This window comes from Podarcis vaucheri (genome assembly GCF_965113315.1).
Source record: "Podarcis vaucheri genome assembly, chromosome: 4".
Classification (NCBI taxonomy): Eukaryota; Metazoa; Chordata; class Lepidosauria; order Squamata; family Lacertidae; genus Podarcis; species Podarcis vaucheri.
Genome location: NC_138762.1, coordinates 31,320,806 through 31,340,776, shown reverse-complemented (window position 1 = coordinate 31,340,776; position 19,971 = coordinate 31,320,806). Strand labels below are relative to the sequence as shown.

Sequence of the window (19,971 nt, the reverse complement as noted above, 5' to 3'; positions counted from 1 at the left end):
TACTTTTATGTGCGATATAACAGTGTACCACCAGATGGCAATGTGGGGTCCCATTTATTTCTGTACCTGTTTTCCCTGTTTAAATTTACAACGTGTTTAACTGAAATGCTTCTTTGATGTGTCTAGATCCAGCACAGTACTTATTTATTATTACTATTTGTTAGGGCTGCCATACGCCCTAACAAGGAAAGAAATGAAACTGGATTCAGGAAGCAGTGTCTGCAGTGATACTGCTGATAAACATCAGGCAATAGGAAAAAGGAAGCAAACCACAGAGATGCTATCAACATGTTTTGAGGCTTCGCCAGGTCCAGGGACGCGGACTTATAAAAAATATTGGGGGGGGGCCCGGGAAAGCTCGTGAAATGTAAATAAGCTCATGAATATGCAAATAAGCTCATGAATATGCAAATAAAGTGGCGCCGCCCCCTCGTGAGCGTATAGGGGAGAGCGTGCTGCTGCCTATCAATCAGCTCCGGAACAGCTGATATGCGGGAAACCTGGGGCTAGAGGCAGGAGCCCCCGCCCCCGGGGATTCCCCTGTTCTCGCGGGGGACGGCCGGGGCTATCCGGCTAGGGCGCACGGCTGGCTGGCTGGCTGGCGAGGGAGCAGGTGGGGAGGAGGCGGGGGACGGCGGCGGCGCTCTGCTGAAGGGCGCCCGAGATTATTGGGGGGGCTGAGCCCCCAAAAAAAAATTTTTGAGGGGGCTCGAGCCCCCTCAAGCCCCATGGAGTCGGCGCCTATGGCTAGGTCTGTTCAACCTTCTGCAGCTGCTCCTGCTGTCACCCACTGTTGTATCTGGAGCTTTAATCCTAGAATAACAGGCAGGTAGGACTTTAGAATGTAGTAATCTGATTGGCCGTGGGAGCCGTCCAATCTAGCTCCGTAAGGGAAGTTTGAACCAGCCTATCAGGTGTGACCTGGGGTGTGAACAAAGGATATATAGCCAGGCAAGCACTGACAGACACACCCAATGACTGACAGTTTTTATTACAAACTGATATAAACTCCACAAAACTGAAGGTTTTCTCAGAGTACATTTCACCCACCCAGCTGCCCGCCTTCCAGTTTCCATGTTTTGTACCCCCAGGCCCTCACACGCCCACAAAAGGTATAAAGAAATGGTGTCACACAGAAGCAAAGGAATCCGAACATTCCCACTTCTCCTGACAAAACCAAAAACACCCTACCTTTGTTCACCCACCACTCTAAAGGCCTCAAACACACATATGCACACCAACATCTGATTCTTTGGACATAATTTCCCAAAATTATGCAACATCAACCGCAGAGGCTTCCTAGCTTAAAGTGTAACGTTTTGTCCATTTGACAACACTGTTTTTATATTGGCATAGCATTTGGGAGAGCCTTAAAGGATATTAATTACATTTAATGAAGGCTGGATTTCTCTGAAAACCAAAACAGGATCAAAACATTTTTGTGTGTGTTCACATTGGAGTAATTGGGGCATTTGCTTTAGGCCGTGTTTGTTTGTTCAGCCTCCAATCTTTCTATTTACATGGGCTAAGATGGAAACCATCTGAGTCTGACTCTTCTTGGCTGACAGTTCCTGGGGACTAATAAAAAGGGGGTTATTGCTTGCAACAAATGTTCCTGTTTGCTTCAATGTTTGATTAAGCAGTCTGAAGCTAGGTCGTTCTGTGTAGAAGAGCACCTTGAGAATTGTGTGCTATCCACCTGTCTAGACTGCCGATTACAGCTATCTAGAAATGGCCATGTTTTATTAAAACGTTAGTCATGAGGATTCATGCAGGTTCTTCATGCTTCTTCATCACACATGTTTCTTGGTTTTGAGGTGCACCCATCAAAAAACAGCAGGGGATTTATGACCAAGAGTCAAATTAGCAGTGAAGCTGTCTGGGGCTACAAGTTTGTGCCCTCACTCTACTTTTACTTTAAAAATAAAAGCATTCAGCTCTTATGGATGAAAAGAAGTACTTAAAAATTGGTGGTGTTGTGTGTGTGTGTGTGTTGACATTCTGGCAGCCCAACCTTATTCTTGTTCCTCATCCACCCACAGCAAGTTCCACTGATTTCATGGTGCTTAGTCCTACAAAGTGTACATTACATTCTGTGGCTTAAAAAACAAAGTATGTGGCTTGATCAGCCTGTCTATTTGTAAATGAATGATTGCTGTTAAAGCAGAGTAGAACGAGGAAGTACATTTGTCATTTGAATGAGCATTTTGCCCAATGCCAGTTTCTCATTTGCATTGCAAAACAGTTGCAAGTCAAATTTCAGCCTCATGTGGAAAGGTGATTGATTTGGATATTAATTTTTTTTTATTAAGTTTCAACATTTTTAAAAGAAATACAATCAATACACCATTTCGTCTTTTCTCTTATTTTTGTCGACTTCCCACCTCCTTTTCCATGGGGTTCTTGTTTCTCTCCTTCTGCCGCACCCTATCTTCTTGATTTGCATCGTCACGTAGCTCCTATTCAAAAGTTATTTGGTGTAGAAAGAATGGCACAGTTTCAGATAGAATGGAGAGATGCCTACACACACAAATCTGTATGCGCAGAGGCTTATTTCAGACATTAAAATAAATTCATGTAGACTGCCCCTCCCTTTGGTGCTGGCACAGTAGTAACAGTGTCAGAATAGATCCAAGGAGACCAAGGCTCAAATCGCCACTCACCCATCAGACACACTGGGAGAATTTGAGCTAGTCACCAACTTTTCTCAGCCCACGTTATAGGATGGGCTGTGAGGATAAAAATGGAGGGGGAGGAATGATGCATTGAATGCTACCTTGAGATCCTTGGAGAATGTGTGGAGTATATTTTCTACACAGAACAATATCTGAAAAGATGTTCCCTGTCTTATGGCTACTGTTCCATTACCTTACACATCTCCCGAGAGACCTTCCTATAATGCAGACCCTCTTCTCTGGATAAACTACCCTTGTCCATTCTCTTAAACTTTGCTTTCAGAATGCTGCTTTGCTTCAATGGCAGCAGACCTTCTAAATTGGACTGAGTATTGGGATCTAGCTTGAAAACATATCTGTAAAATGTTCTGCTGAAGGATTTCATCGAGCACAGACTACCCTTCTTTCTGACAGACTCAGACCTGCTTTGCGTCAGTAAGTTTGCTGTGCCACGTGCAGTCTCTGTGGCCTTGGGCTAACCTAGCCAATGTCTCATTCCTGAATACAGCACTTAGGTCCCAAAATCCAAAGGTTGGTGGTGTATATTAGAACTAGCAAAACTGGGGAGATAGTGGAATCAACCCAAAGAGGTTTAAGACAGCAATATATTAAGCTTGAACCTACCAAATAAAGCCACATTTTAAAAATTAACTGGTAAACTTGGTTTTAATAATTGATAGTGATGATATTTAAAAACAATATTAGTATGTCTATAAATGTAGTGGAAGCCGACAGCCACATCTACTCGTCATTCTGATGCTTTTGCTGCTTCTCAACTTTTCCTTTTAATGTATAGGCACAAAATGAATTGTTATGTTTCTGCTATGAAATGTCGATACTCTCACACTGTAACAGCCCCGAGAGCTGTGTCACTTATATCTCTTATGTTTTGCAACACACAACGAAAGTTGCAAAACGGGGCAGCCAATATAATGTGGAGCCTATGGGGAGGGGAAATGGTTTTTAAGGGCCTTTTGCATCTGAGGCTTTTTAGATAAGAAGGGGTGGGGGAAACAAGGATGTGGCATGAATGCGATATAAAATTATGTATGAGGTGCAGAAGGTGGATAGGGAGAGATCAGCCTTTGTTCCTATCCAGCAGAGCTCTTCCGTCCACTTTGACACTGTGCTGCTGCTTTTGTATTAAATATTATTTTCTTCTCAGATTTTAATCTCTTCCCTGCTCTTTAGAGAACGAGAGGGAAGGATTCGCTTGAAGAGGAGTCAGTTCTGCGAGAGCGCGGGGGGGGGCGGGAGAGAGAGAGAGAGAGAGAGAGAGAGAGAGAGAGAGAGAGAGAGAGAGAGAGAGAGAGAGAGAGAGAGAGAGAGAGACTCCGTCTGACAGGCGCCGATTCCTTCTCCGTTGACTACAGCAAGGCAGGAGCCTTAGTGGACTCCGATTCCCAGCATGCAACGCTAACCCCACCGAGAGGGCCTAGGCGTCACGTTGCATCTCGGGAGCTGTAGTCCTAGAAACCCTTGTTATGCAAAAAAACACGGGGATGAAGTGAGGAGGTGGGCGGGTCCCGACGACAGCCCTCTGGACGGAAGTGTTGCACACGCGCGTTCTCTCAGGCGGGCAGGTGAGCAGCCCCATCTCTCGCCCTCGGCGGCGGCACCTGTTCGCTCGTCAGGCTTCTCTGAGAAGCGGGGTGGGTTAGGGGGGGGGGAGGGAACGGGGCTTCGTGTGAAGCGTCAAGAGGTGGCGGGTTGGGGCCGGGAACCCAAGCAGGCCGGGGGCTGGGGAAGAAGTCAAGACATATAACGTTGCCCTTTGTCCCGTAGAGTGAGTTAAGCGACTCTCCAAAGTCTCCTCGACTGCAGCCTTTAAAATAATAATTAAAATAATTAAAAAATACTTGTATAAACAAGCAAACGGGCAAGGGACGGTCGCCTACTACCGGCACCGAAAGCTAAATTGAGGGGTTTTCGCTTCGCTCTCGGTCTCCACACACAAACACGGCGTAGCTTTTCCTAACTCGGGTCTTGCTTGGTGTGAAACATTTCAAGGCGCGGGATTCAGCCCTGGATTTGGGCTGTGGGGCGAATTGTAAGGCGATGATGGGACTTTGCGCTTCAACTTTTGAGGGGTGGCTTTTTGGGGGGTTGGGGTGGGAGTTAAGTTAAACGTACCCCCGCCTCTGCCAGCGCTGCTGTGTCCGCTTCTCAATCCTCCTCTTCCACCCTCACTCCCCGCTGTTGTTTTCTCCTCAGAGGAAAAATGCGAAACGTCACAGTTCTGGAGGGCAATAATAATGATAATAAAGGAGTCCAAACTGTCATACGCTGACTTAATCCCTCTCAGACACACATTGTGGGGATAACAGGCTGTGTTACTGGCCTTGGTACGTGATTTTTTAAAATGACATAGCTAGGATTTTTGTTAGTGGGGGCTGACTTTTATAAGGGGAGGGCAAATTTCAGATTAGTATTGATTTTGATTGATTTGGGGTGGGGGCAGCTTTTGATTGATTTGGCTATGCCCATGTTTGTGAGAAATAAATTAATAAGAGGTTCCCCAACCACCACACACACACACACGTAGAAGAAGATCTGAGTTGCAAAAGGCCGGCAAGGGGTTCGCTTTTTAAAAGCAGCTTTAGTCACTTTTTGAGGACTCACAAAGCAGTGTACGAACAGGGTCAAGGCAAGATGTAATGATGAAATAGCCACCATAGCAAGCATACAGGTTAGAAGAAAATCCTTCCTGCCCCACCGGCTAGAGGATTACTGATTCACTGCTATGATAAAATCCGGAGGTTCTCAATTGTGTTCAATAGGAAGCTCTCACCCAGCTTCACCTGGGCCTAATGGAAGATCCAAAAATGGCTTCCAATGTGAATGTGCAAGCTTCCTGTTTTGCACAATACTGTAGATCATTGGTAGGTAAACTAAGGCCCAGAGGCCGGATCTGGCCCAATTGCCTTCTAAATCCAGCCCGCGGACGGTCCAGGAATCAGCGTGTTTTTACATGAGTAGAATGTGTCCTTTTATTTAAAATGCATCTCTGGGTTATTTGTGGGGCCTGCCTGGTGTTTTTACATGAGTAGAATGTATTCTTTATTTAAAATGCATCTCTGGGTTATTTGTGGGGCATAGGAATTTGTTCTCCCCCCCCAAAAAAAAAAAATAGTCCGGCCCCCCACAAGGTCTGAGGGACAGTTTGCTGAAAGTTTGCTGACTGCTGCTGTAGATGGATTACTGGCCTCTCCTCTTATTTCTGTTTTGCCCTTCTGGTAGCACAGTTCAGGGGCTTGCTTGACCCTCTTCTGAAGCTCCCCCCCCCCCGGAGACACCACATTATGGTTGGACTGCTAAGGACACTTAGAAGCGCCACTTCTAAGAGAAAAATATGCTCAAGACTGTTCTGTGTGGGTAGAGGTGGAGGTGGGAAGTCAACTTCTTACCCCTTGTAATTTTCTTCTATCTCTCTGCCTCCCCCGCCCTCCGCTGTACATTTTCTGTCAGTAGAAAGTTTATTCCATTCTGTTGTAGAGTGTAGGCCAGAGGTCAGCAAACTTTTTCAGCAGGGGGCTGGTCTACTGTCCCTCAGACCTTCTGGGGGGCCGGACCATATTTTGAAAAAAAAAATAAACAAATTCCTATGCCCCACAAATAACCCAGAGATGCATTTTAAATAAAAGGACACATTCTACTCATGTAAAAACACGCTGATTCCTGGACCGTCCACGGGCCGGATTTAGATGCCGATTGGGATGGATCTGGCCCCCGGGTCTTAGTTTGCCCGTGTAGGCAGTTTTCTCCAAGAGGCTTCTTGTCACTTGCATCTGCGCATGTGAGTTGGGTCACTTGGCTATGAAAAAGGTGAGATGGCAGGGCTCTTTTACCTCCTTTTAAGATGTCCCCACCAATCCTGCTGGTTCTCAGCGATTGTGAAAAGTCTCTGCATATAGTTGAAAGTCTTTGTGTTGATCTGTCTGTATTCCTCCCCACCCCCATGTTCCATGACTGACTCCTGATATTAAAAACAGTATCTGGGGTTCAGGCATGAGATATTCTAATGGTGTGCTATACTATACTGTTCTATAAGATCAACTGAGTATTTCCCCTGTGCTTCAAGGACACTGCGTTCTGGATTTTGAAAACCCTGAGAGTCGAAGACCATTTGAAAGAACAGTCATTCTCGTTTCAGTGACCTAGGACATGTTTGAGTGCCAGATCAAATTACATTCAACTTTTCCTGTCTGGTTGAAAGAACACCTGTTCTCAGATGAATGGAGAGAGTCAACCAGCTAGCAGTGAACCACACTGAAACTCTTGCACTGCTGGGATTATATTCAAGTAGTTCAAAACACCCAGCTGCCATAATAATTCATATAACAGCAAGAAAGGCCATAAAGTATAATTACTTAGCCAATAAAAATGACAGTATGTGAGAACAGCAATGAGAAAATATATTATTAATAATTCTTTTTTTCTTCTGGATGTGGACAACAGTTTACTTAAAACACATTTTGTAATGGTTTTATGTAGAACAATCTATTTTACTGTGTTAGAAAATGATAATTCCTGTGGACACTCGTGCAAGGTGTGCTGAGTGTTTTCATTGTTGTTGCAAGTTTATCTTGATAGCCAAATATGCTGCCAGTCCTTAATATTGTGAGTATGCAATGCTGTTTCTTCCCAAGTAATGCATTTTGTTTGTTTGTTTACTACAACATTTGTAATTTCTATTTTCAAGTTTTATTTGCCTGTGTCCCAGGTGGTAAAAATTAAGACACCTGTGTTTTAAGTAGCATAGGGTGCTGCAGTCTGCCTCTCATTCACTTGCTAGTACTGTACAGTATTGGTTATATTTGCTTGTACAAAAGTAAGGGTCCAGTTGTATACTGCATTTACGTGTACTTTGCAAAATGGGCTGATCTTTTGAATAAGTATACATAGCATTGCTTTGTAAAATTAAGAAAAACGCCAAATAAGTGTAATATTATGCTAATTAAGTGTTAAATTATGTATTTTGTATTGTTAAAGCAGCAAAACAACTTTAGGGTTGATAAATAATTAAGTAAGTATTGAATATATTTGAATTTCTCACTGAATTGGAAGCCTGGGCTTCACAGTTTCTAAAATTTTAAATCTAGGCAAACACACCACCAAAAAGGACTGACTTATTCTTAGCTGCCAAAGAATGCTGAGTCTCAGCTGGAAAAGAGAAACATAAAACTCAGGATTGGGAGGAGAAATAGTTTATTCTGATTCCTGAAAGAGGGCCTGGCCAACTGACTGGAACCATGAATAGGAGTACTTACATTGCAATATTGCTTTAGATCCTATTGTGTTATATGTAATAATTATGCTTGGGTTAATCTTTCTCCTGAAACAAGAGTTTCAGTAATGGAAAGAAAATGTATTGGCTAAAAACCCAGAATTTAATCTGAAGTGTGGAGATCGGGATCTGCACCAAAACGTAATTTTACATACCAGCATTTTGAAACTGTTCCACTCCACAGTGGCAAGTGGGAAACAGGTGATTATAGATTGCCTCTAATAAATGCTCATACATTTATATAAATTAAATACGTAAATGAACTGAAAGTTACAGCCCTCCCACTTTGCTTCTGCTGTCAGCCCTTTTATCCAGTTTCATCAAGCTGCCTCTCATTCACTTGCTAGTCCAGTATTGGTTATATTTGCTTGTACAAGCTGAACTGGTGGCTGTTCTCTAAGCTTCTGGCAGAGGGCTTTCATAGTCATGTTACCTGAGCTGCTTTTGTCTGGAGACACCAGATGAGCCTGGGACCACCTAACATGGAAGAGGTTAAACAATTGTTAGTTTTAAAACAGTATTCCTAGTTATAGTTTATATGCCATTATATCCAGTTAGAAGGCAAATATATTGTTAGCACCTTTTCATTGCTTTTCTCATTTTAATTGCAGATTGAATAATAGAAGAATGGATGAAGATGTTTAAAATCTAAGATGTTTGATCTGCAATAATAATATAGGTTGCATTATATCCTGTGAGAACTTTGGGCATTTTCCAAAGATGCTAGCTCCCTTATTCAGCTGCCCATCAAGAACATTTACTGTTCCATTGCACTGTACCCAAGAAGTTAAAATGTCGGTGTGTCTTGAAGAATTAAGTGTTTAGCCTAAGTATGGCTTTTGGAAAGAAAATGTCCCTTTCTCGAGTAGAAAATCCCTGCTTTCTGCTTTTTTTGATAATCTTTCAAGCAATATTCATCTTGATCCTGTACCGAGGCAGCAATTCAACTGTATATCAGACTTCTTTTCCGCTACCTCGCCCATTGGACTATTCAAAAACAGAGGATGTCTATACAAATCTCAGTTTGTTCACTCCTGCTCCTGATAAGGCAAATATGCGGTACTGCACTGAGTCACCAATATTGGGTATGTATTCTTGCAGGTTGATGTTGGTAATGCATCCTAATGATTTGAGTTGCACATGAAAGCTGTATTTGGCTGTGATCCTAACTCGCACTTAGGAGCAGCAGGGCTGCATGAAGTAGTGGAGCCACCATCTCTTCCATTTCCTGGTTGTACTGCTCAGGGATAAGGAGGGACACACAGTAAAATTTCCAGTTTTCACTGTGCCAGCTCCTGGCTGGTCCTGCAGAGGGGTCTGGATCAGGCCCATTGGTAGTAGCTGGACTGACTAAGGCTCCAGAAGAACCTCAGCTGGGTGCAGTGGGATCCACCTTGTTCACAGAGCACACCCCACACTGCCAGGACTGGGTAGAGGGAAACCTGCTGCATTCCATCTCTCCAGTTAAGCTGATTGGGTTTTAGGAATGCTTTACCTGTTATTATACTGGGACCGATGTGTGAAAGCATCTTTCCTAGTAGCATTAATTTCAAATATTACATCATTCTTTTAGAATATAGAATTTTGATGAGAAATTACACCTGTTGGCTTGTATTTTCTAGCGCTGGAATTGCAGGATATCCATTAAATAATGTATGTGCTTCCTTTTTTGAGTCAACAAACAACATCATAAAAACCTGTAGCTATATCAACTACTTTTGTTTCTGTCCTTGACTGGCTGGGGATTGTCTTTGTTATGTGTTTGATAAATGGTTGGTTTGTTGTGCTAAGAGAACCTTGGCTACTACAGGAAACATTGATTTGATATTGGATGACCTTCCAGTGGACCCATGTGTTTGAGCTGTTTGACTGTGGAACAGTCTCCCTCTGGAGGTTGCAGACTCTCCTTCTTTGGAGGATTTTAAGCGCAGGTTGGGTGGTCATCTGCCATGGATGCTTTAGCTGAGATTTCTGCATTGCAGGGGGTTGGACTAGATGACCCTTGGGTCCCTTCCAACTCTACAATTGTATGATAATACAATTTTCATATGCTAATTAGGTAATAAATTATACATTTTGTGTTGTTAAACCAGTAAAAGAAGTTTTGACTTTATCAGAAAGGCAGTACTGTACTGTGTGTATTTACTGCCCCCACCCCAATTATGCATTACTAATGAAAGTAAGGCAGTTTACTTCAGGAGTGATTTCAGTTTTATATCCTCAAAATGCAGGCACAAAAGCAGACAAATTTATATTCAGGCATTCCAAGCTATGCCTGGGGGACAGGTTTAGCAACTGTTCCCTTCTTCCAGGTGATAGCTGTATGCTACAGGGGCTGTCAATGACCTGACTTTCTGCATAACTTGGGTTTTGATGAGATGTGATTTTGGTTTCCCACTTCTTCCAAATATTCATACTCACACATCTGCCATACAACAGCAGATACACAACTTTGGCTTTGTATTGCTTTGCTATTAAAGGCAGCCCTGTTAAGGGAAGTTTTTAATATTTAATGCTGTACTGTTTTTAACATTTGATTGGGAGCTGCCCAGAGTGGCTGGGGAAACTCAACCAGATGGGCGGGGTATAAATAATAAATTATTATTATTATTATTATTATTATTATTATTATTATTATTATTATTATTAAGCTACCTCATGAGCAAAGCTCCATTGGTGTACTGTATCTTAATCTCATCTGACAAATGTTGCCCAACACTTGGACTTTTTATACATAAGGCATTTGAGACTCAGTCCACATTAGTCTGACAAGAGATTTTGATTGTCCTTTTAACTTTTTGCCTTTGTTGTTGAAATTTAAGAAACCCTATGTTAATTTGGCTAGTGAACTTGCTTTTGTATTTTGGGTTGTAGGATTGTGTTCTTTTTGCATTACTTTCCTATATTAATCCTCCATTGGAAGCAGTTGCTTTTGCTATAAGTAGCTATCCTTTTTAACAATTGCTGTTCATCTTAAGATGTTTTTTAGTGTGCTAGATATTAGCATCCAGTACCTCTTATCTTGCATGCTGCTATTTTTAAAAACTTAATCTTTTTCAGTAACTGCCTGACTCCGGATTTGCGCTTGTATTATCTGCTCCAATGACTGTTTTTCTTACTGCTGTACTGGTTTTGACATAAGGCCAAACCATAGTTTAGCACAGGGGTAGGGAACTGGCTCTTGTGCTTGCGTTGTCTATTCCAATGCCTGTTTTTCTTACTGCTGGACTGGTTTTGACATAATGCTCGCCATAGTCTAGCACAGGAGTAGGGAACAGGATCTGGCTGACAGGCCGATTCCTCTCCCCCCCCCCCCCCAACTCTGGCAGGCCTCTTACCTGTCCATCACCCAACATCACTATGATTTCAGTTGACCAATTCTTTCTTTGCAGCGAAGTCATCACCCTTGGCTTGTGTTTTTTCCACATGACGGCGAGTTCAGAATTGTTTATTACTGTTTTGGAATAACCTCCAGCTTGCTGTGTCATCCAAACCCAAATTGTGTTTAATCTTAACTATGGTTAGCAAAAGCATGCTGACTTGGACTCAAACTCCCATCAGTCCCAGTCCTCCCATCAGATATGACCTGAGTTGTGGTTCAGCAACATCTGGAGGACTATAAGTTCCCCATTTCTTCTCTCTTCTCGTTACATTCCGATCAAGCCAATATTATAAGATGGGGAGTGAAATGAGAGGGAGTTGTGATGGTACTATATCCTAGGCAGCATTCATTTGGTTTTGATAAAGCTTGTGTAAATCATTCTGTGCGGCAGTGGCAATATCAGCAAATAGGAGCCAGACAAAGTATAGTTGCCATTCTGTGACTCCTGATGGGAAAGCAGTAGATTTGCAGTAATGAAATTCACACACTTGAAAAAGTGACACTGTCAATCTTTCAGCCCTTGTCTAGGAAAAAAAAGTAATAGCTGACTCAATCCAAATAGTGTAGTCAGGTTGTGGAAGAGATGGTGTTCTTTGCTTTTGTATGCAGTAAATGTCTAGGGTCCTCATTAGTAGTGAGAAGAAATAACTTCATTTCCATATTCTTGAAGGGTAAGGTTTGTAGTAGGCTGTGCTGCTTTTTGAGAAGATGAGTGTACCCATGATTGAATCATCAGTATAATCTGCTTAGTTGCCAATGAGGTCTTCTGCACCAACCATGGCCATAACCAGTTCTGGATTGTAGTGTGGTGCAGGCGGTTCCTTTGCACAGGGCGCTGAGCTGAGGGGGCACAAAATAATAAAAATGATAATAAAACCTATATTTATACAGGCACCTACTGAGAAGATCCATTTTAAAAGCAACAGCACTAAAAGGAATTATTGTGAAGATAAGGAATATTGGGTGTGTGGGTGTCCCAAATTCTGTCCTTGCCCAGGGCACCATATTACCAAAATCCTCCCCTGCCATTACTATTACTGAGAAGTGTAATTGTCTTTTCCCCTTGAATCAGCAGATCTGATCCCTCCTAGTTTAGAGAGCTTGTTGGAAGCTGCCCAGAGTGGCTGGGGCAACCCACTCAGATGGGCACGGATTATTATTATTATTATTATTATTATTATTATTATTATTATTATTTGGTATGTTAACTTTAATTTTATATGCCTTAAGTAAGTGTGGTTTGACTTCCTATGCTCTCCTCCTACCCTTTTCCTTCCCATGAAGCCAACTGAATATCTTGAACCTTTTAATCCTCCTTGTTCTGCATAACTTACTCTTATTTTCCAAACCATTCTAATTACAGTGGTACCTCAGTTTACATACGCTTCAGGTTACAGACTCTGCTAACCCAGAAATAGTGCTTCAGGTTTGCTTTGCTTCAGCATGAGAACAGAAATCGTGCTGCGGCGGCAGCAGGAGGCCCCATTAGCTAAAGTGGTGCTTCAGGTTAAGAACAGTTTCAGGTTAAGAACAGACCTCCGGAACGAATTAAGTACTTAACCTGAGGTACCACTGTATGTGATTTATTCAGCTGTTAAAAGAGATCAACAAACAGTGTGGCCAGGTGTTGTTACTCGCAGTGCTTGTCCCAGTGTGGTCTGTCTCCTGTGGATACATGAAGGAAGTCACACAGTACAGTGGAACCTCGGGTTAAGAACTTAATTCGTTCTGGAGGTCCGTTCTTAACCTGAAACTGTTCTTAACCTAAGGTACCACTTTAGCTATTGGGGCCTCCCGCTACCGCCGCAGCACGATTTCTGTTCTCATCCTGAAGCAACGTTCTTAACCCGAGGTACTATTTCTGGGTTAGCAGAGTCTGTAACCTGAAGTGTCTGTAACCCAAGGTACCACTGTATGCTCTTCTTGTTTTCCATTTCTTTCTTGTACAGGTGCAACCATTGGATCTGCTTGAGTTAAAGGAACCAACGTTTGTTCTATACAGGATTAGAGTATGAAGATACTCTAGTCTGCAGTAAATCCATTCCTCCTTCACTCTAAACCAGCTTATATATGCAATTTAGTTGTAGTGTCCTTGCTGTGCTGGTGCAATGTCATATTCAACTGCGTGCTGGCATAGCAATTGGTGTTCCCTTGGCATAAGAAGGATCAGTCCCTCAGAATAGTAAATAGAGTTGGTCAATGTATAGCTTTATACCAGCCTCTGGTTTCAAGGCTGCTATTGATTGTGAAAATGGAACACTTTTAATTTAAAAATGTTAATTGAAGCGCTATGACCCCACTGACCCAAGGAAGCTGCATTGTATACTTAATAGCTCTTGGTGTTTAAAGGCAAATTAAGTACTGATTCCACAATTAAATATATTTTCTGTGAAGTACTTATATAAAAACATGCTGGAATTTAAAAACTACCTAGAGTTTGTAAGAAAGCAGTTGACTAGCTTCTTATTGCAAGGGATTGGGTGATTTTTGCCTGTCCCTAATTGATTTTGCGTTCTGACATAATGGCCTTGTTTGGATGAGCCTTGGGATCATGCACTCATCCTTGCACAAGGGCAAAGAAGCATTCATTTTAAACTAGCAGCAGCTTGCTGGGGGCATCTAAGCTCAGGCAAGCTGCAAATCAAATTGTACTCTTATGAAGCTGGCTTGCTTTAGTTTAGTTTAGCCATAGTTTAGGGTTTGGACGGAATGCTAAACCAGTTAATCTTAAATGGAAGTAGAAGCCTCTAATCTCCTCTGCATCCTTATCAGAGGAGAGGGGAAATGCACAGGCCTGATGCTTGGAAAGGCTTGCTCTCCTAATGCTAATTAGTGGTTTAGTCAGTTATGTCTGAGCTCAGCCAGAGCCTCCCACACTCATTCTTATAGAAGAAAAATGTTTAAATCAGCACCTGTGCTCTACCAACTACCCTCGTAGGAGACTTTATCTCCATGAATAACTTATTCTGAAACTCACCCACTTAACCCTTCTTCTCATACAGTTGGACCCTTAGCCGTCACATTTGACACACTACCCAGTGAAGAAACGATCATCAGCAAAAACCCGTATGTCCAGTCAGGTGGTCACTACAGCCCTCCACACTGTGTGGCTCGCTACAAAACTGCTGTCATTGTGCCACACAAGAATCACGAGAAACACTTGCAGCACTTCCTCTATTATCTCCATCCCTTCCTTCAGCGTCAGCAGATTAACTACTGTATCTACTTGATTCATCAGGTAAGCCAAACCAAAGGCACGCTGCAAGTCTCTTTAACATGTTTTTTTGAATAAAATGAGCTAACGCAAATGTTGTCTGATAAGTACAGAATATGGGAGTGTGCCTGCAGTTTAGATATACGGCTGTCTATAAAGTGCTCCTCATAAAATCAAAATCTTCTGCGGAGAAAAAAGTTGAAATGTCAAGGATGCTGCTGCTTTCTAAATTGCAAGTGGTTAATCTTCTAATCAGCCATGCTGTTTTTATGCCAGATGGAGTACATGCTATGAGTGCTGCTTAGTCCAAACTCTTCCTATGGATGTTTCTATGAAATAATGTGATCTTCTGGGGATTTTAAAAAATAAAAAATAAAATCACATGTAAAGATCAGAAACAAAGGGGAAGTACTGAGGAGAAGGCCATTTGTGGAGGGGTTAATTAGTTGTTTTTCATTTCTAGGTGTGAATGTGTACAAGTGATATCAGGCTTGATATCAGGCTTGTATGTTGCAAATTTTGTGGTCATCACACTCATTATTAACCATGTAAACACTTTACAGCTGTTAACATATTCCAGTCCTGAAATGTTGGCAATCTTGGTCCAGTGATTATTAGCTCCATTTTGCTTCTTCCATTTCCTCAGATCCTCATTCTCCACTTGCCTTTCTTCATGTTCTTCTTTACTTAATAGCTATTCTTCACCCTTATTTTAGCCTCCTTATCTCTCATCCCATAGTCCAGCTGCTTGTGTGAGTTGGTGATCCCTTCCTAACCACTAATTTTGTCTTTCCTCACAGTTGCTGGACTGTGAACTAGTTTCTTCAACAACTGATTGATACGCCAAGCATGCCGAATATCTCAGTGTCACAAAAGCAGCACAATATATTATGAGCGCCCTCTAACAAATTCATCATTGTGTTCTAAGGCTGATTTTCGTTTTCTCTTTTCAGGCTGGAAGTGGCCCATTTAACCGAGCAAAGCTTCTTAACGTTGGAGTCCGTGAGGCAATGAAAGACGATGACTGGGACTGCCTGCTTCTGCATGATGTGGACCTCATTCCAGAGAATGATTATAATGTTTATGCCTGTGATGATTATTTCCCCAAACAACTGTCCACTGCTATTGACAAGTTATACTACAGGTAATAAATATCCTAAGTAAAAGTATACTAGGGCCATATTACCATTGGCTGGGGAGAGGAGAAGAAATGTAACACAAGTAGTACAAAAATGTAAACAGTACAAATTAAAATGAATTTATTAAATAATAATTGTTTAGAAATTATAAGGGTTAACACTGGGCCAATTGCTTTTCAGTCAACCAGCAGTTTTGCAGGTTCTGGCAATTTCATTTTTTATGAAGCAATTGGACAGAATACGTCTACTCCTTTTCCCTTTCTAACATTGCGTGCATATGGATTAGGGTACGGAGCATAAAACCACACAGGTGTTCTCCTGCATGCGCTTCTTTTGTATGACACTTTGAACTGCAATCTGATTTGGGATTGTAAATCCCATTGAATTTATTTGCAATTTATTTTTATTTGCAAATACAACAAACCTTTAGAAAAAATGTGGCAGTGAGAAGCATACAATAAACAATAAAATGTTCTTCATAAAACAAGTAGAAAATACATTCGATAAGCCTAATACATCAACACAGCACCCTTCAGGAACGCCGTTGAGTTTTAAGCAGGTGTGTAAGTGCCAATACTGCAAGTGCCTTCCTGGTGTTCATTGGAAGCACATTCCAAAGTGCTTTGTTTCTGTTGCAAGGAAAAACTGTTTTCTGGTATTTTCTTACTTCTAAGCATGCTTAAATCATGGCCTTAACATTGAGATGTAAGAGAGAAGAAACTTGGAAGGTATGTTTTTAAGGATACTGAAGTCTTGAACTTTTTCCAGAACTAATACTCCCTGTCTTCACAACACTTCTGGTACAGCATCAGGAGCACTAAACTTGCATGAATGTGAAAGTCATTGTGTCCTGATGCTCCATGTAGGACCAAATAAAAATAAAAGTATTCTAGTTTGTTGTGCCAGACACATGTACTCTTTGCTTTCCACAGTGCAGTGCAATTTTTATTTATTTATTTATTTGGTAAACTGATCTAGGTTTATTTTTCTTTGTAGTTTCCCATACTGGTCCTTTTTTGGTGGTGTAATTGCTTTGACCCCAGAGCATTACATGAAGATAAATGGGTTTCCAAATACCTTCTGGGACAAAGATGGTGAAGATGATGACATTGCTGAAAGGTACTATTGAGGAACAGGCGTTGAAAAAGGTTGTGATAAATTCAAACATAACAACAGTTAAGTTGTGCCTGCTTAAAAGAATGAAGTGAGACCTCTCCATCACTCAATAGGACCTCTGTTCAGAAAGTGGTTGGTAATTACTTCATTTGATAGGTTGGATTTAAAGGTGCCCTTTTGCGTGTGGAATGTGTTTTCCATTCAAAGAAGCACAGTTTTGCACCTTTAGTTAGAAAAGTGTGAGAAAAGTTGGCTGAAATGGCAGAACATTTGAAAACCGTCCTCTGAAATCTGCTGTACCAAGGACGGGGCTCTACGGTGCAAGAATCTATAAACAAGCCTGAAGCTGCACTGCAGGGAACAGAAATTTTCGCTCTGTTGTTTGTTTGTTTTTAAATCCAAACTCCTTGTACCATGTGACAAGCTGCTTAGGAATTTCCAAAGCAGTTTATGATAAAGGGTAGAAGATTGCTGTCTGAGATAAAAGAGCACCCATACAAGCCTTTGCAGACAGCTAAAAAGACTTCAGATTGGGATGTGTACAGGGGGCTGCAAGGTGACAAGGTGGTTTCTTACTGGGCATTGAAATAAATGTCAGCCAGTTGCTAGTTTGAGCAAAGATCAGCCCTATCAAACATGAATGTGGCAAGGTCATGTGAAATTTCTGTTCATCTTTCATAGAATCATAGAGTTGGAAGAGACCACAAGGGCCATCGAGTCCAACCCCCTCCAATCTTTCCCGGGCATTCTTCTGTTCCCAAATATGGTTGACAGAATATAAAAATGTAAATGGAACACTTTGTTCTAACTGCTGTTCAAAGTCAAGGTGACTAACCTGTGGGCAGTATCCAGGCCTCCCTGCCCCATGTTTTGTGCCCCTCAAGATGTCCCCAAATTTGTTGATTTTTGTTGAAAGGCAAAATTATACCCCCTCCCATTTTTCTAGTTGTTAAAAATGTGTTAACATTGACTAACTCTAGTGTGATGCCAAATTGTTTTTGTGCCCTTCATGCTCCCTATTGGTCCATTTTATTGTTATTAATTGCCATTCCTGAGGATCTCCTCCTGTGATTCTATGGTGCCTAATAATTATTGTGACACCAACCCCCCCCCTTCTCTAATTCCTCCTTTAAAAAATTGTTAATGAATGATAAATAATTTAAAACAGTGCAGAATAGCAGATGGGAAAGTATTTTGGAATGTAGACTTGATAACTGCAGTTCTCACTTTGGCCCAGTGCAGTTGAAGCAGAGAAATCTGACACAGCATCACCAGCCTGATAGGCTTTCATACTGGCCACTGAGGCCGTGAAGCCATTGTCAGCATATGTAGTTGTATTAGGACAATGTTACTCGTATGCCTGCCCCCCTTTCAAAAAAAGGAAAAACCATTTCTAAGGAACAGCATTGAAGCTCATCAGATTGAACTTCAAAGAATTGGTTTGCTAACCCTAACCCTGATACAGAGTAGAGGCTGGTGCTAAAATCTGTTATTTCGGGTTTTGTGAGCCATTTTTGAGCAGAGGCAGAGCAATGCACCCAAGGTAGGACAAGAAAGAAAACGGCTGGCCTGATCTTATATAATTCCACCCACCAAGAGCAAATTATCCAGCCATCTTGTGTCTGTGTCACTGCTAGACAGAAAATAATTGACAATCACGAACCCTTAGAATATGCCAGTCCTAACCATTTCACCTTTGTTGCTGTCTGCCTTGATTTTGCCATTTTTATGGAGAAATGTTCTGAAATGCATGTACTTATGCTTGTAAATTAACGTTTTCACCATCTCTTCACTTCAAAAGGATTGCTATCGCAGGAATGGGAATAGATCGCGTTCCACTTTATGTTGGGCATTACAAAATGATAGACTATGGACAAGCTGCTGAACGTGTACAGAACCTTAAAAGGTGAATACAGATTTTCTTCTTTCCATGACGGGTTTTACATGCACTACACTTCCCAGCAGACAGGGCTTGTAACACATTGCATCCGCACCAGATCAAACCACACCCTCACCCTTGAGCCAGGATATATATTTAAGTAGTAGAGACTTACAGTCTTTGGCACCTCCAATTCATTGTTTATCAGTGCAACTACCAGCAGGATGGAGCATAATATTTAAATATCTTATTGGTAAACATCTCCCCAACAGCCAGAGTTGAGGCATTCCAGCAGCTCTACTGGAATGCAGATAAATGAAGAGCAGAGGTGCCTATCAGCTACATCATCTGACGTAGAAACTCTTCTCAGCCTTAGCTGTTGTGGCTGCTTTGAGCTGAGAGATACTGTATATGCTCAGAGGCACACCAAGCAGATTACTGGACTGCCCTCGGTTCATAGCACTCAGATAGATTGAAAACTATGCCGCTCTTTGGCTGTACCTGGCCCTTTTGGTTTTGAAGGCTCTGCTTGTGAAGGTATTCAGTCTGCCACCAAATTTCCCGAAAGAGCCTCATGTGCTTAATAGCACATTCCTGGGTGAGGCACCTCCTACTTGGAAGTTTTTCTTTGCAAGAATTCGCCTATGTATTCATGTTTCATAATGCTAGAAAATTTCCTCTTCATCTCTGCTGAAAAACCTAGACCTGTAACATTGATATCTGATTAGCATTTTTCTCTCTCTACTGTCCCTGCCTCACATCATTCCACCTTTACTTTCCCCTCTAGGCCTGCTGAACTGAACACTAAAAAAACGTGGAGAGATGATGGGATGAATTCTTTGGAATACAAACTCTTGGGAAAGAAGAAGTACCGTTTGTATGTTAACATTACTGTGGATATTGGGGCTGCACCCGTCCTACCACCTGAGGGCAAAAGCAATGGAAACAAAGCCTGACTCTGGCAGATTTGACTCTTGCAGTGCTGGAGTTTGCTGGGTACAAAAGGATTGTGTGGTACGCAGACATGAAGATGCATTTTTAAAGCTTCTATTTACAAGTAAAATAATAATAAAGTCACCACGAATGAACACGTATTAAGTTTGTGTATTTGTGGAAAAGCATGCAGCCATTGTAAAGTGCGATGTCTACTGAACCCTGCACTCTTACTCACCTGCACAGTTCTTGAAGAGCAAGTGTTAGATCTTATAACCAGTTACACTGTGATGTGGATACTTGGCATTACTGTATCCTCTTAACCGTATGAATGTAACGTAAATTT

General features: G+C 41.8%; 1 protein-coding gene across 3 annotated transcripts; it reads left to right on the top strand.

Moving 5' to 3' along the window:
- The first annotated feature begins 4,078 nt into the window (after positions 1-4,078).
- On the top strand, positions 4,079-19,780 carry LOC309531843 (beta-1,4-galactosyltransferase 3-like). Of its 3 annotated transcripts, none has more exons than XM_082221592.1 (7): positions 4,079-4,258; positions 8,574-9,047; positions 14,347-14,582; positions 15,512-15,702; positions 16,694-16,816; positions 18,615-18,719; positions 19,480-19,780. In XM_082221592.1, the coding sequence occupies exons 2-7, from the start codon at positions 8,795-8,797 to the stop codon at positions 19,646-19,648; spliced, it is 1,077 nt and encodes a 358-aa protein (XP_082077718.1). In that variant the 5' UTR covers positions 4,079-4,258; positions 8,574-8,794; the 3' UTR covers positions 19,649-19,780. The 3 variants fall into 3 exon arrangements, with proteins under 3 accessions (XP_082077718.1, XP_082077720.1, XP_082077719.1); XM_082221594.1 differs by lacking the exon at positions 4,079-4,258 and adding an exon at positions 4,273-4,327; XM_082221593.1 differs by lacking the exon at positions 4,079-4,258 and adding an exon at positions 4,822-5,020.
- The last annotated feature ends 191 nt before the right edge of the window (positions 19,781-19,971 follow it).